Source organism: Passer montanus, unplaced genomic scaffold (assembly GCF_014805655.1).
Source record: "Passer montanus isolate IOZ18808 unplaced genomic scaffold, ASM1480565v1 scaffold361, whole genome shotgun sequence".
In the NCBI taxonomy this organism is placed as follows: domain Eukaryota; kingdom Metazoa; phylum Chordata; class Aves; order Passeriformes; family Passeridae; genus Passer; species Passer montanus.
In genome coordinates this window covers 7534-19459 of record NW_024368386.1, presented here as the reverse complement: position 1 = coordinate 19459, position 11926 = coordinate 7534, and the positions used below count along the sequence as shown (strand labels likewise).

The 11926-nt window shown below is 57.8% G+C and overlaps 2 protein-coding genes across 2 annotated transcripts in view; both read left to right on the top strand.

Annotated features, from left to right (window-relative positions):
• Positions 1-1536, top strand: part of ERBB3 (erb-b2 receptor tyrosine kinase 3) — a 20511-nt gene extending 18975 nt beyond the window's left edge. Inside the window, exons 23-24 of the mRNA XM_039716818.1 lie at positions 57-76; positions 949-1536. Of these exons, the coding sequence (XP_039572752.1) occupies positions 57-76; positions 949-1439 (511 nt within the window). The 3' untranslated portion in view covers positions 1440-1536. The remainder of the gene's footprint in view (positions 1-56; positions 77-948) is intronic.
• Positions 1537-5505: 3969 nt separating this feature from the next.
• Positions 5506-11926, top strand: part of PA2G4 (proliferation-associated 2G4) — a gene marked incomplete at its 5' end in the record, with an annotated part of 12524 nt that continues 6103 nt past the window's right edge. Inside the window, 6 exons of the mRNA XM_039716819.1 lie at positions 5506-5647; positions 7307-7412; positions 7643-7712; positions 9458-9550; positions 10066-10176; positions 11198-11202. Of these exons, the coding sequence (XP_039572753.1) occupies positions 5506-5647; positions 7307-7412; positions 7643-7712; positions 9458-9550; positions 10066-10176; positions 11198-11202 (527 nt within the window). The remainder of the gene's footprint in view (positions 5648-7306; positions 7413-7642; positions 7713-9457; positions 9551-10065; positions 10177-11197; positions 11203-11926) is intronic.

The window sequence follows — 11926 nt, the reverse complement described above, 5'->3', positions numbered from 1 at the left end:
GGCTCCTATTCCTTTGGATCGGGTTTTGGGGCTCCCCCATCCATGGGGGTCTTTAGGGTGATCCCACCCTGCTGGGGTGGGGCTGGGGGCCTTGGGGAGGGGGGGTCTGTCCGTTTGGGTCGGGTTTTGGGGTTTTCCCCATCCGTGGGGGGCTTTGTGGGGGTCCCATCCCACAGGGTTTGGGGTCTCCTGTGCCTCTGGCGGGGGTCCATCCCCTAATTTTGGGGGGTTCCTGTGCCTCCGGGGGGGGGGTCCACCCCGGTTTTTTTTAGTTTTTGGGGATTTCACCCCCGTTTTTTGGGGTTTCGGGATGTTCCACCCCCATTTTTTTGATATTTCGGAGCGTTCCATCCCCGGTTTTTGGGGGTCCCACCCCCGTGTTTTTTGGGTATTGGGGTGTTCCACCCCGTTTTTTGGGGTTTTTGGGTGTTCCACCCCCATTTTTTTGAGTTCTCGGGTGCTCCATCCCCGTTTTTTGGGGTTTTTGGGGTGTTCCACCCCCGTTTTTTGTGATGTTCCACCCCCATTTTTTTGGGTTTTGGGGGTTCCACCCCCGTTTTTTGGAGTTTTTGGGGTGTTCCACCCCCTTTTTTTTTGGTTTTCGGGGTGTTCCACCCCCATTTTTTTTTTGTTTTTTGGGTGTTCCACCCCCGTTTTTTGGAGTTTTTGGGGGTTCCACCCCCGTTTCTTGGGGGTTCCACCCCCGTTTTCGGGGGGTTTTTGGGATGTTCCACCCCCGTTTTGGGGTTTTTTGGGGTTTTTTGGGTCATTTTGGGGATGCTCCTTCATTGGGGGTTTTTTGGGGTTTTTTTGGGTTTTTTTGGGGGTTTTTTGGGGTCATTTTGGGGATGCTCCTTCCGCCTTCCGGGCCGGGCTGAGCGGGGGTGAAGCCCCCCACCCCGGCTCGGTTCTGGGCGGGGGTCCCTGACCCCTGTGCGCCCCCCCCAGACCCCCCGGGGGGCTCGGCGCCGGCCGCGCGCGAGGAGGAGGAGGAGGAGGAGGAGGAGGAGGAAGAGTACGAATACATGAACCGGCGACCCCCGGGGGTCTCCCCCCAACCCCGCCCGGCCTCCCTGGAAGAACTGGGCTACGAGTACATGGAGGTGACCTCGGACCCCGCGGGACCCCCCACCCAAAACCCCCGGGGGGCCGCCGAGGATGATGAGGATGACGACGAAGATGAAGACTACGAATACATGAACAAACAGCCGCGGCTCAGCCGCTCGCTGCCCCCCGCGACCCCCGCCCGGGGGCGGCGGGAGGAGGAGGAGCAGGGCTACGAGGAGATGGAGGCGGTGCTGCCCCCCGCCCACCCCCAAATCGCCCCCGCGACCCCCATGAAGCCCCTGCGGAGCCTCGAGGCCTCGGACTGCGCCTTCGACAACCCCGACTACTGGCACAGCCGCCTCTTCGCCAAGAGCGACCCCCGCAGGACTTAGGGGACCCCCCGGGACCCCCCACCCACAGCCCGGGACCCCCCCCTCGGGACCCCTCCTCAATTTGGGGGGGCTCGCGCTGAAGATGAAGGATCTGCCCCCCCCGAAAAGGAGGAGCTGCTGTGGATTTTTTTTGGGGTTCCCGGGGGGGTTTTGGGGTCCCTTGAGCTGCCTGGGGGGCAGCAGAAGGGATTTTTGAAGGACCCCAGACTCATTTTCAGGGCTCCCCACTGAGTGAAGGTTTGGGGTGTCCCCCCCCCCCCCCACCCGGGGCCCGTTTTTGGGGGGTTTCTCCCCAGTTTTTGGGGGTTTCTCCCCGTTTTTTTGGGTTTTTTTTCCCGGTTTTTGGGGGTTTCTCCCCATTTTGGGGTTTTTTTCCCGTTTTTTGGGGGGGTTTCTCCCCGGTTTTTGGGGTTTCCCCCCGCCCCACGGGGGGAAGGTTTGGGGGTTCCCCCCCCCCCCCAGCCGGGATCCGTTTTGGGGGGTTTCTCCCGGTTTTGGGGGGTTTCTCCCGGTTTTTGGGGGGTTTCTCCCGGTTTTGGGGGGTTTCTCCCCAGTTTTTGGGGGTTTCTCCCCGGTTTTTTTGGGTTTTTTTTCCCGGTTTTTGGGGGTTTCTCCCCATTTTGGGGTTTTTTTCCCGTTTTTTGGGGGGGTTTCTCCCCGGTTTTTGGGGTGGTTTTTGGCGGGTTTCTCCCCGGTTTTGGGGGTTTCTCCCCGGTTTTTGGCGGGTTTCTCCCCGGTTTGCGGGGGTTTCTCCCCGGTTTTTTGGGGGTTCCCCCCGGTTTTGGGGTGGGGGGGGAGCCCCCGCTCAGGGATCGCCCCCGGCCCCGGGGGTCGCGCGGGATGAGTGAAAATAAAGGAATTTCAGTAAAAAACGACCGCGGTGAGGATTGTGGGGGTCGGGGACCGGAGCGGAGACCGGGACCGGGGTGCGGGGACAGCGGCAGCGCCCGGTGCCGGTGCCGGTACCGGGGGGTCACGGGGGGGTCACGGGGGGTCACGGGGGCAGCACCGGACCGGGGTTCCGGCGGGGCTGGGAGCGTGGGGCTGAGGCCGGTGGGTGAGGCCGGTGCCCCGGTCCGGGCTCAGCAGGGACCGGTCCCGGTGTGGCCCCGGTGCCGGTAATGGAGGGGGGACACCGGGGGTCGCGGGTGTGGGGGTTGTGAGCGGGAGCGGTGCGGCAGGGTGGGATCCGGGAACATGCCGGGACCCCGACAGCTGAGCGAGAGGCGAATCCGCGCTCCCGGTGCGCTCCCGGTACCGAAATTCCGCACCCGCCTCTTCCTCTCCTTCCGCCTACATCCCCCATCACCCCCCGCGCGCCGCTTCCGCTCCCACACCCCGCCCCCTCTCGCGAGAGCCGCGCTGCACGCCGGGAGTTGCAGTCCGCGGGGCGGAGACACACACCCGTCCGGGGCCTCTGCTCGCGGGGGCCGCCGGGAGTTGTAGTCCGGGGGGGCGGGGAGGACTCGCGTTCCCAGCGTGCCCCGCGCGGAGCCCGCGCTCTGCCCTGCTCGCGCCTCGGGCTCGCGGTCCCGGGGGCTCCTCAGCGCCGGGCGGGGGGGGCTCGAGCAGGCCCGGGGGGCTCGGGGGGGCTCGGGGCGGCTCCCACCATGTCGGGCGAGGAGGAGGCGAGCGCTCCCGGGGCTCCCGGTGCCGCTTTTGTTCATGGGGGACCCCCCCCCAAATCTCCGGTACCGGGGAGGGGGGGGCTGAACAGCGGGGATGGGACGGGAGCCCCGGGACGGGGGGGCCTGGATGGGGTCAGGGGTGGGAACGGGGGTTGTGGTGGGAATGAGGGGTCCCGAACCGGGCTGGGGGTCCTGAACCGGGAACCGGGTCCGGTTCTGGGACGGGGATCATGTCCCGGGAATGGGATCCTGTCCAGGGAACGGGATCCGGTCCCAGGAACCGGTTCTGGGATCAGGGTCCGGTTCTGGGTATGGGGTCCCGTACTGGTCTGGGGATCCTGTCCCGGGACTGGGGCTCCGGTTCTGGGATCAGGGTCCGGTTCTGGGATTGGGGGTCCTGTCCCGAGAACGGGATCCTGAACCGGGAATTGGGCTCCGGTTCTGGGAACGGGGTCCTGAACCGGTCTGGGGTTCCTGTCCCGGGAACGGGATCCACGTCCGGGAACCGGGGTCCTGCCCCGGGTTTCGAGTCCCGAACCAGTCTGGGGGTTCTGTCCCGGGGATGTGGATCCAGCCCTGGTAACGGGGGTCCCGTCCCGGTAACGGGGGTCCCGTCCCGGTCAGGATGGGGGGCTGCAGGCTCTGCCCCCTCCGCTCCTGTCCCGGTTATTTTTTGAGCCCTTTCCCCTTCTCTCCCGGTGTCCCGGCCCCGGGAGCCGCCCGGACCGGTTCCGCGGGGCTCCCCGGGTCCCGCCCCGCTTCCTGCTGACTGCGGAGCTTCTTGTGAAGCGCCGGTGGCCCGGGGGGCGGCGGGAGCCGGGATTCCCCCCGGGAAGGGAGGGAGGTGGCCCGGGCAGCCTGCAGGTTCGGCCGCCTCCCTTCCCGCGGGGAAAGGCAGCTCCGCGCAGCTTGGGAGAGCAAAAACACCAAAAACACCAAAAAAACCTCCCAGCTGTCGGGTTTCGGGGATAAAAAGTGCCTTAACTCCCTAAAAAACATCGGGAAGAGAGAAGGATTCCAGGAATGTTCCTGTTCCTCTCATCCCTTGGAATGCTCCGGGTTTTTTCCTCCTTTATCTGTGTTTTTTTTTAATTTTTTTGCCCTGTTTGTTTCGTTCCCCCTCCGTGTCCCGCCGGCTCTTATCGGGAATGTTATCCTTGCTTTGAGATATTCCCAACTTTCCCATGGAAAAGTGGTGGCGTTTGAAGCCCTGGCACAGGTGACAGTGCCGAGGATTCCTTGGAATTCTGAGCACGGTGGGACAGAGGGGGAATGTCAGGGCACGTTCCAGGATCCCAGAATGTTTTGGGATCCCAGAATATTTTGGGGTCCCAGTCCAGGATCCCAGAATGTTTTGGGGTCCCATTCTAAGATCCTAGAATGTTTTGGAATCCCGTTTTAGGATCCCAGAAATGTTTTGGGAATCCCATTCCAGGATCCCATTCCAGGATCCCAGAATATTTTGGGGTCCCATTTTAGGATCCCAGAATATTTTAGGAATCCCATTCCAGGATCCCAGAATGTTTTGGGATCCCAGAATATTTTGGGGTCCCAGTCCAGGATCCCAGAATGTTTTGGGGTCCCATTCTAAGATCCTAGAATGTTTTGGAATCCCGTTTTAGGATCCCAGAAATGTTTTGGGAATCCCATTCCAGGATCCCAGAATATTTGGGAATCCCATTCCAGGATCCCAGAATATTTTGGGGTCCCATTTTAGGATCCCAGAATATTTTAGGAATCCCATTCCAGGATCCCAGAATATTTTAGGAATCCCATTCCAGGACCCAAAAATATTTTGGGATCCCATTCCAAGATCCCAGAATATTTTGGGATTCCAGTCCAGGATCCCAGAATATTTTGGGATTCCAGTCCAGGATCCCAGAATATTTTGGGATCCTATTCTAAGATCCCAGAATATTTTAGGAATCGCATTTCAGGATCTCTGAATATTTTGGGATCCCATTCCCTAACCCATTCCAGGTTCCCAGAATATTTTAGGAATCCCATTCCAGGGTCCCAGAATATTTTGGGATCAGCACTGTGGAGGAAGCTGCAGGAGCTCTGGGGACACTTTTTCCCCCAGGCACGAGGCAGGCTGGAATTCCTGATGGATATTTTTTGGGAGTGCAGCACTCCCCAAACTTCCTGGGGCGTTCCCTGTGCCAGCACAGGGATTCCTTGGAAACCAGGGACTCGTGGGGTGCCCTTTGATGTCTCCCAGTCATTCCCAAACCTGTTCCCAGAGCTCTGACTTCTCCCACAGGAATTTGTCAGCGCAGCTCTCCCGCTTCCCAAAAAAAAATCCCAAATAAAACAAGATTTGTGCTTTTCCCACATGTGGAACCTTGGGAATACAATTTGAGGTGTTGGCTGTGGGGCTGCGTGTCCATGAAGTGGACAACAAAAGCATGAAAACCCCGTGAAATGTTGGTTTTTTTTGGGGAATTGCAGGGGTGCTGCGGGCCGTGGTGGAGGCGGCGGCGCCCGGCGCGTCTGTGCTGTGCCTGTGCGAGAAGGGCGACGCCATGATCATGGAAGAGACGGGCAAAATCTTCAAGAAGGAAAAGGAAATGAAGAAAGGTGAGGCTCTGCTTCCTGGCAGCGAGGAATTCGTGGTGCTCTTCCCTGATTTTCAACCAAATCCTCCTCGCTGCTGCGCCTCGTTTTCCATGATTCCAGTAATTCCATTGGGATTGCCTGGGAGGGTGGCTCTGGAGGGTTTGGGACACTGGGATTTGTCACCAAATTCCCATCCTGAGGGTGCTGGAAGGAGCTTTAAGTGGGATGTGGGGAGAAATTCTTTACCTGGGAGGTGCTGGAATGGAATTCCCATCCCTGCAAAGTGACCCAGGCCAGCCTGGGGTAGGGGAGGGTGTCCCAAGAGGGTGGAATGGAGCTTTAAAGTCCCCAAATCCCAAAGCTGGAGGTGCTGGAAGGAGGTTCAGGTGGAATTTTGGGAAGAAAGAGGCACTGGAAGAGATTTCCCATCCCTGCAAAGTGACCCAGGCCAGCCTGGGGTAGGGGAAGGTGTCCCAGGAGGGTGGACAAGATTAAAGATTATCCCAGTCCCAAAGCTGGAGGTGTTGGAAGGAGGTTCAGGTGGAATTTTGGGAAGAAAGAGGCACTGGAAGAGATTTCCCATCCCTGCAAAGTGACCCAGGCCAGCCTGGGCTAGGGGAATGTGTCCCAGGAGGGTGGACAAGCTTAAAGATTATCCCAATCCCAAAGTTGGAGGTGTTGGAAGGAGGTTCAGGTGGAATTTTGGGAAGAAAGAGGCACTGGAATGGAATTCTCATCCCTGCAAAGCATCCTAGGCCAGGCTGGAGCAGCCCAGCATAGGGGAATGTGTCCCAGGAGCTTAAAGATTATCCCAATCCCAAAGTTGGAGGTGTTGGAAGGAGGTTCAGGTGGAATTTTGGGAAGAAAGAGGCACTGGAATGGAATTCCCATTCCTTCAAACATCCCAGGCCAGGTGAGAGCAGCCTGGGATGGGGGAAAGTGTCCCAAAAGTGTGGAAGGGAGCTTTAAGGTCCCCAAATCCCAAAGCTGGAGGTGTTGGAAGGAGGATCAGGTGGAATTTTGGGAAGAAAGAGGCACTGGAATGGAATTCTCATCCCTGCAAAGCATCCTAGGCCAGGCTGGAGCAGCCCAGCATAGGGGAATGTGTCCCAGGAAGGTGGAATGGAGCTTTAAGGTCACCCCAAATCCCAAAGCTGGAGGTGTTGGAAGGAGGATCAGGTGGAATTTTGGGAAGAAAGAGGCCCTGGAATGGAATTCTCATCCCTGCAAAGCATCCTAGGCCAGGCTGGAGCAGCCCAGCATAGGGGAATGTGTCCCAGGAAGGTGGAATGGAGCTTTAAGGTCACCCCAAATCCCAAAGCTGGAGGTGCTGGAAGTAGATTTAAGTGGAATGTTGGGAAGAAAGAGGCACTGGAATGGAATTCTCATCCCTGCAAAGCATCCTAGGCCAGGCTGGAGCAGCCCAGCATAGGGAAAGGTGTCCCAAGAAGGTGGAATGGAGCTTTAAGGTCCCCAAATCCCAAAGTTGGAGGTGCTGGAAATAGATTTAGATGGGATGTCAAGAAGAAATTCCTCCCTGGAAGGTGCTGGGATCCTTTTGAGTGTCCCAAGCCAGGCTGGAACAGCCTGGGATGGAGAAAGTGTCCCAAGAGGGTGGCACAGAGCTTTAAGGTCACCCCAAATCCCAAATCCCTGATTTTTTTCCTGTTCCCTCCCCAGGAATCGCCTTCCCCACGAGTATATCCGTAAATAACTGTGTGTGTCACTTCTCCCCGCTCAAGAGCGACCAGGATTACATCCTCAAGGACGGGGATTTGGTCAAAATGTGAGTTCCTGACTCCCATTCCACAGGAATCCTGCTCCCTTCCCAAAATCCCAAACCCATCAGGTTGGCAGAACCCGTCCGACCGCCCATTCCCACGCCGCGTTTGTGCCACGGCGTCGATTCCTCGTTAATTAAAGGCTACTAACGAGCCTGGAGGGGTTCCCGGGGCAGCATTCCGCCTCTGGGACCCAGCTGGAATTCCTGGAATTCCCATTTTCCCTCTGTTGCAGCGACCTGGGCGTGCACGTGGACGGCTTCATCGCCAACGTGGCGCACAGCTTCGTGCTCGGCGCCTCCAAGGTGGGTTTGTCATCGGGGGGTGTCTGCTGGCATGGGGCAGCCTCGGGGTGCCAGGGGCAGCCTCAGGGTGCCAGGGGCAGTCACTGCAGCCTCGGGGTGCCAGGGGCAGCCTCGGGGTGCCAGGGGCAGCCTTGGGGTGCCAGGGGCAGCCTCGGCAGCCTCGGGGTGCCAGGGGCAGCCTCGGGGTGCCAGGGGCAGTCCCTGCAGCCTCGGGGTGCCAGGGGCAGCCTCGGGGTGCCAGGGGCACCACCTGCAGCCTCGGGGTGCCAGGGGCAGCCTCGGGGTGCCAGGGGCAGCCTCGGGGTGCCAGGGGCAGTCCCTGCAGCCTCGGGGTGCCAGGGGCAGCCTCGGGGTGCCAGGGGCAGCCTCGGAGTGCCAGGGGCAGTCCCGGCAGCCTCGGGGTGCCAGGGGCACCACCTGCAGCCTCGGGATGCCAGGGGCAGTCCCGGCAGCTTCAGGGTGCCAGGGGCAGCACCTGCAGCCTCGGGGTGCCAGGGGCAGTCCCTGCAGCCTCGAGGCCTGAGGGGCACCCCCTGGAGCCTCTGGGTCTGAGGGGGCACCACCCTGAGGTGTCAGGATCTGAGGTGGCACCACCATGAGGGCTCTGGATCTCAGGGGGCACCACCCTGGAGCCTCTGGGTCTGAGGGGGCACTACCCTGGAGCCCCTGAATCCCAGGTGGCAGTGCCCTGGAGTGTCAGGATCTCACATGGCACCACGCTGGAGCTGCTGGCTCTGAGCTGGCAGTGCCCTGGAACCTCTGGGTCTGAGGTGGCAGTGCCCTGGGGTGTCAGGATCTCGGGTGGCACTGCCCTGCAGCCTCTGGATCCAAGGTGGCAGTGCCCTGGAGTGTCAGGATCTCACATGGCACCACGCTGGAGCTGCTGGCTCTGAGGTGGCAGTGCCCTGGAGTGTCAGGATCTGAGGTGGCACCACCCTGCAGCCTCTGGGTCTGAGGTGCCACCCTCCCAAAATCTCTGGATCCAGGGTCTCTGGATCCAAACTGGCACCACTTTGGATCCTCTGGATCCCGGGTGGCAGCACCCAGATCCTTGGCCAGGCAGTCTCTGCTTCCCACTTTTCCTGCTGGAATTCCCAGGATGAACATTCCCAATTCCCACCCCAAAACCAATCCTTGCTTCCCGTTTTTCCTGCTGGAATTCCCAGGATGAACATTCCCATTCCCCACCCCAAAACCGTTCCCCGCTTCCCACTTTTCCTGCTGGAATTCCCAGGATGAACATTTCCCGTCCCAAAACCATTCCCTGCTTCCCAAAACCAATCTCTGCTTCCCATTTTTCCTGTTGGAATTCCCAGGATGAACATTCCCATTTCCCACCCCAAATCCAATCCTTGTTTCCCCTTTTTTCCTGCTGGAATTCCCAGGATGAACATTTCCCATCCCAAAACCGTTCCCTGCTTCCCACTTTTCCCCTGGAATTTGGCCAGTCTGATACCTTGGAAATTCCTGCTGGGAATTCCTCAGGTTATCCCGTCCTCTGGGAATAAATCCTGAGAAAAAAACTGCCTTGGGAATGGTTTTTCTCCAGTGGTTTTGGGGGAAAAGCCCAAAATTCCCCATTGGAATTTTGCCGGACTCTTCCCAATCCGTATTTTTGATTTCAGCCATGCCTGGACTGGGAATCCTCTGGAATTCTTTGGGGTGTGGTTGATCAGGGACTTCCAAACCACGGAATTCCCATCCCCAAGCCCTCAGAAATCCCAAATTTTGGGTGTTTTTCCCAGGAAAAGCCCGTGTCCGGCCGCAAAGCCGACGTCATCAAGGCAGCTCACCTGTGTGCCGAGGCCGCCCTGCGCCTGGTGAAACCCGGGAACCAGGTGGGAATTTGGGAATGCTGGGAGCCAGGTGGGAATTTGGGAATTCTGGGAGCCAGGTGGGGGTTTGGGAATTCTGGGAGCCAGGTGGGCATTGGGAATGCTGGGAATCAGCACCGGGATTTTGGGACCCAGCCTGTGGGATTTTGGGACGCAGCCTGTGGGATTTTGGGATGCAGCCTGTGGGATTTTGTGGGGGATTTGGGAGCAGCTGTATGGAAAAATTGATTTTTTTTTCCCCTTTTTTTTTTTTTTGTGAGAAAAGCTGTTTTTTCCCCTTGGGAATGCTGGGAATCAGCACCGGGATTTTGGGACGCAGCCTGTGGGATTTTGGGATGCAGCCTGTGGGATTTTGTGGGGGATTTGGGAGCAGCTGTATGAAAAAATTGATTTTTTTTCCCCTTTTTTTGGTGAGAAAAGCTGTTTTTTCCCAAAATGTTTGGGATTTAAGGAAAGCTCGTGCTTGGGGTGGGGATTTTTTGTCTTTAAAATGTTTTTTTTTTGTTTTTTTTTTCCAGAACACACAAGTGACAGAGGCCTGGAATAAAATCGCCCACGCGTTCCACTGCACACCCATTGAAGGTGAGGGGAAGGGGAAACGGAATTCCAGGGAAAAGGAATTCCAGGGAAAATGGGATTCCAGGGAAAAGGGAATTTTAGGGAAATGGGGATTTCAGGGGAAAGGGATCCTAGGAAAAAGGGATAAAAGGGAAAAAGGAATCCCAGGGAAAAGGGATAAAAGGGAAAAGGGAATTTCAGGAAAAATGGGGATTCCAGGGAAAGGGATTCCAGGGAAAAGGGAATTTCAGGAAAAATGGGGATTCCAGGGAAAGAGATTCCAGGGAAAGGGAATCCCAGGGAAAAGGGAATTCCAGGGAAAGAGGTTTCAGGGAAAAGGGGATCCTGGAGAAAAGGGATCCCAGGGAAAAAAGGGATAAAAGGGAAAAGGGAATTTTAGGGAAATGGGGATTTCAGGGAAAAGGGATAAAAGGGAAAAAGGAATTTCAGGGAAAGGGGAATTTTAGGGAAATGGGGATTTTAGGGAAAAGGGATAAAAGGGAAAAAAGAATTTCAGGGAAATGGGATCACAGGGAAAAGGGAATTCCAGGGAAAGGGGTTTCGGGAAAATGGGGATTCCAGGGAAAGGGATTTCAGGGAAAGAGAAATTTCAGGGTGAAGGGGATTCCAGAGAAAACAGATCCCAGGGAAAAGGGATAAAAGGGGAAAAGGAAATCCAGGGAAAAAGGAATTCCAGGTAAAGGGGATCCCAGGGATCATGGGGTAAAGGGAATTCCAAGGAAAAAAGGATCACAGGGAATCATGATGGGAAAAAGGATTACAGGAGGAAAGGGATCCTGGAGAAAAGGGATCTGAGGGAAAAGGGATCATGGGGGAAAGGGAATTCCAGGGGAAAAAATGATCCGAAGGAAAAGCGATCATGGGGGAAAAAATCCCAGGAAAAAAAGGATCATGGGGAACAGGGATTCCAGGAAAAGGGAATTCCAGGGAAAAGGGGTCCCAGGATGGCTGGGAAGGCTCTGGGGTTGCTGGATGGGGATCCTGGAGCTCATCCTGATCCTTTTCCCCCCATGGGCTCTCCCTGTTACTGGTTAAATTCCCTGGAATTCCGGGAATTCCCGCTGCCTCCAGAGTGGGTTGGGAATGTTGGGAATGCTGGGGGCTCTTCCAGGATGGGGCTGGGAGTGAGGGGTGGGAAAAGGGGAAAATCCCCCAAAACCCCCCTGGGCTGGGAGTGAGGGGTGGGAAAAGGGGGAATCCCCCAAAACCCCTCTGGATTGGGAGTGAGGGGTGGGAAAAGGGGAAAATCCCCCCAAACCCCTCTGGATCAATCCAAGGTCAGGGGTGGGAATTCTGCCTGCCCCTCTGGGCTGGGAGTGAGGGGTGGGAAAAGGGGGAATCCCCCAAAACCCCTCTGGATTGGGAGTGAGGGGTGGGAAAAGGGGAAAATCCCCCAAAACCCCTCTGGGCTGGGAGTGAGGGGTGGGGAAAGGGGGGAATCCCCCCAAACCCCTCTGGATCCACCCCGGTCAGGGGTGGGAATTCTGCCTGGGCTTGGCACTGGGGGGCGTGTCAGGGCTCCCAGTACAGACCAGTACAGCCCAGTGGTGTGCAGTGCCTGGAGATCACAGTCCATCCCAGTAACCCCAGTCCGTCCCAGTAACCCCAGTCTGTCCCAGTCCATCCCAGTAAGGCCAGTCCATCCCATTAACCCCAGTCTGTCGCAGTCCATCCCAGTAACCCCAGTCCCTCCCAGTCCCCCCCGTCCCCCCCAGTCCCTTCCTGTCCATTCCCAGTCCCTCCCAGACCCCCCAGTCCCTCCCAGTCCCTCCCAGCCCATCCCAGTCCCCCCCAGTCCCT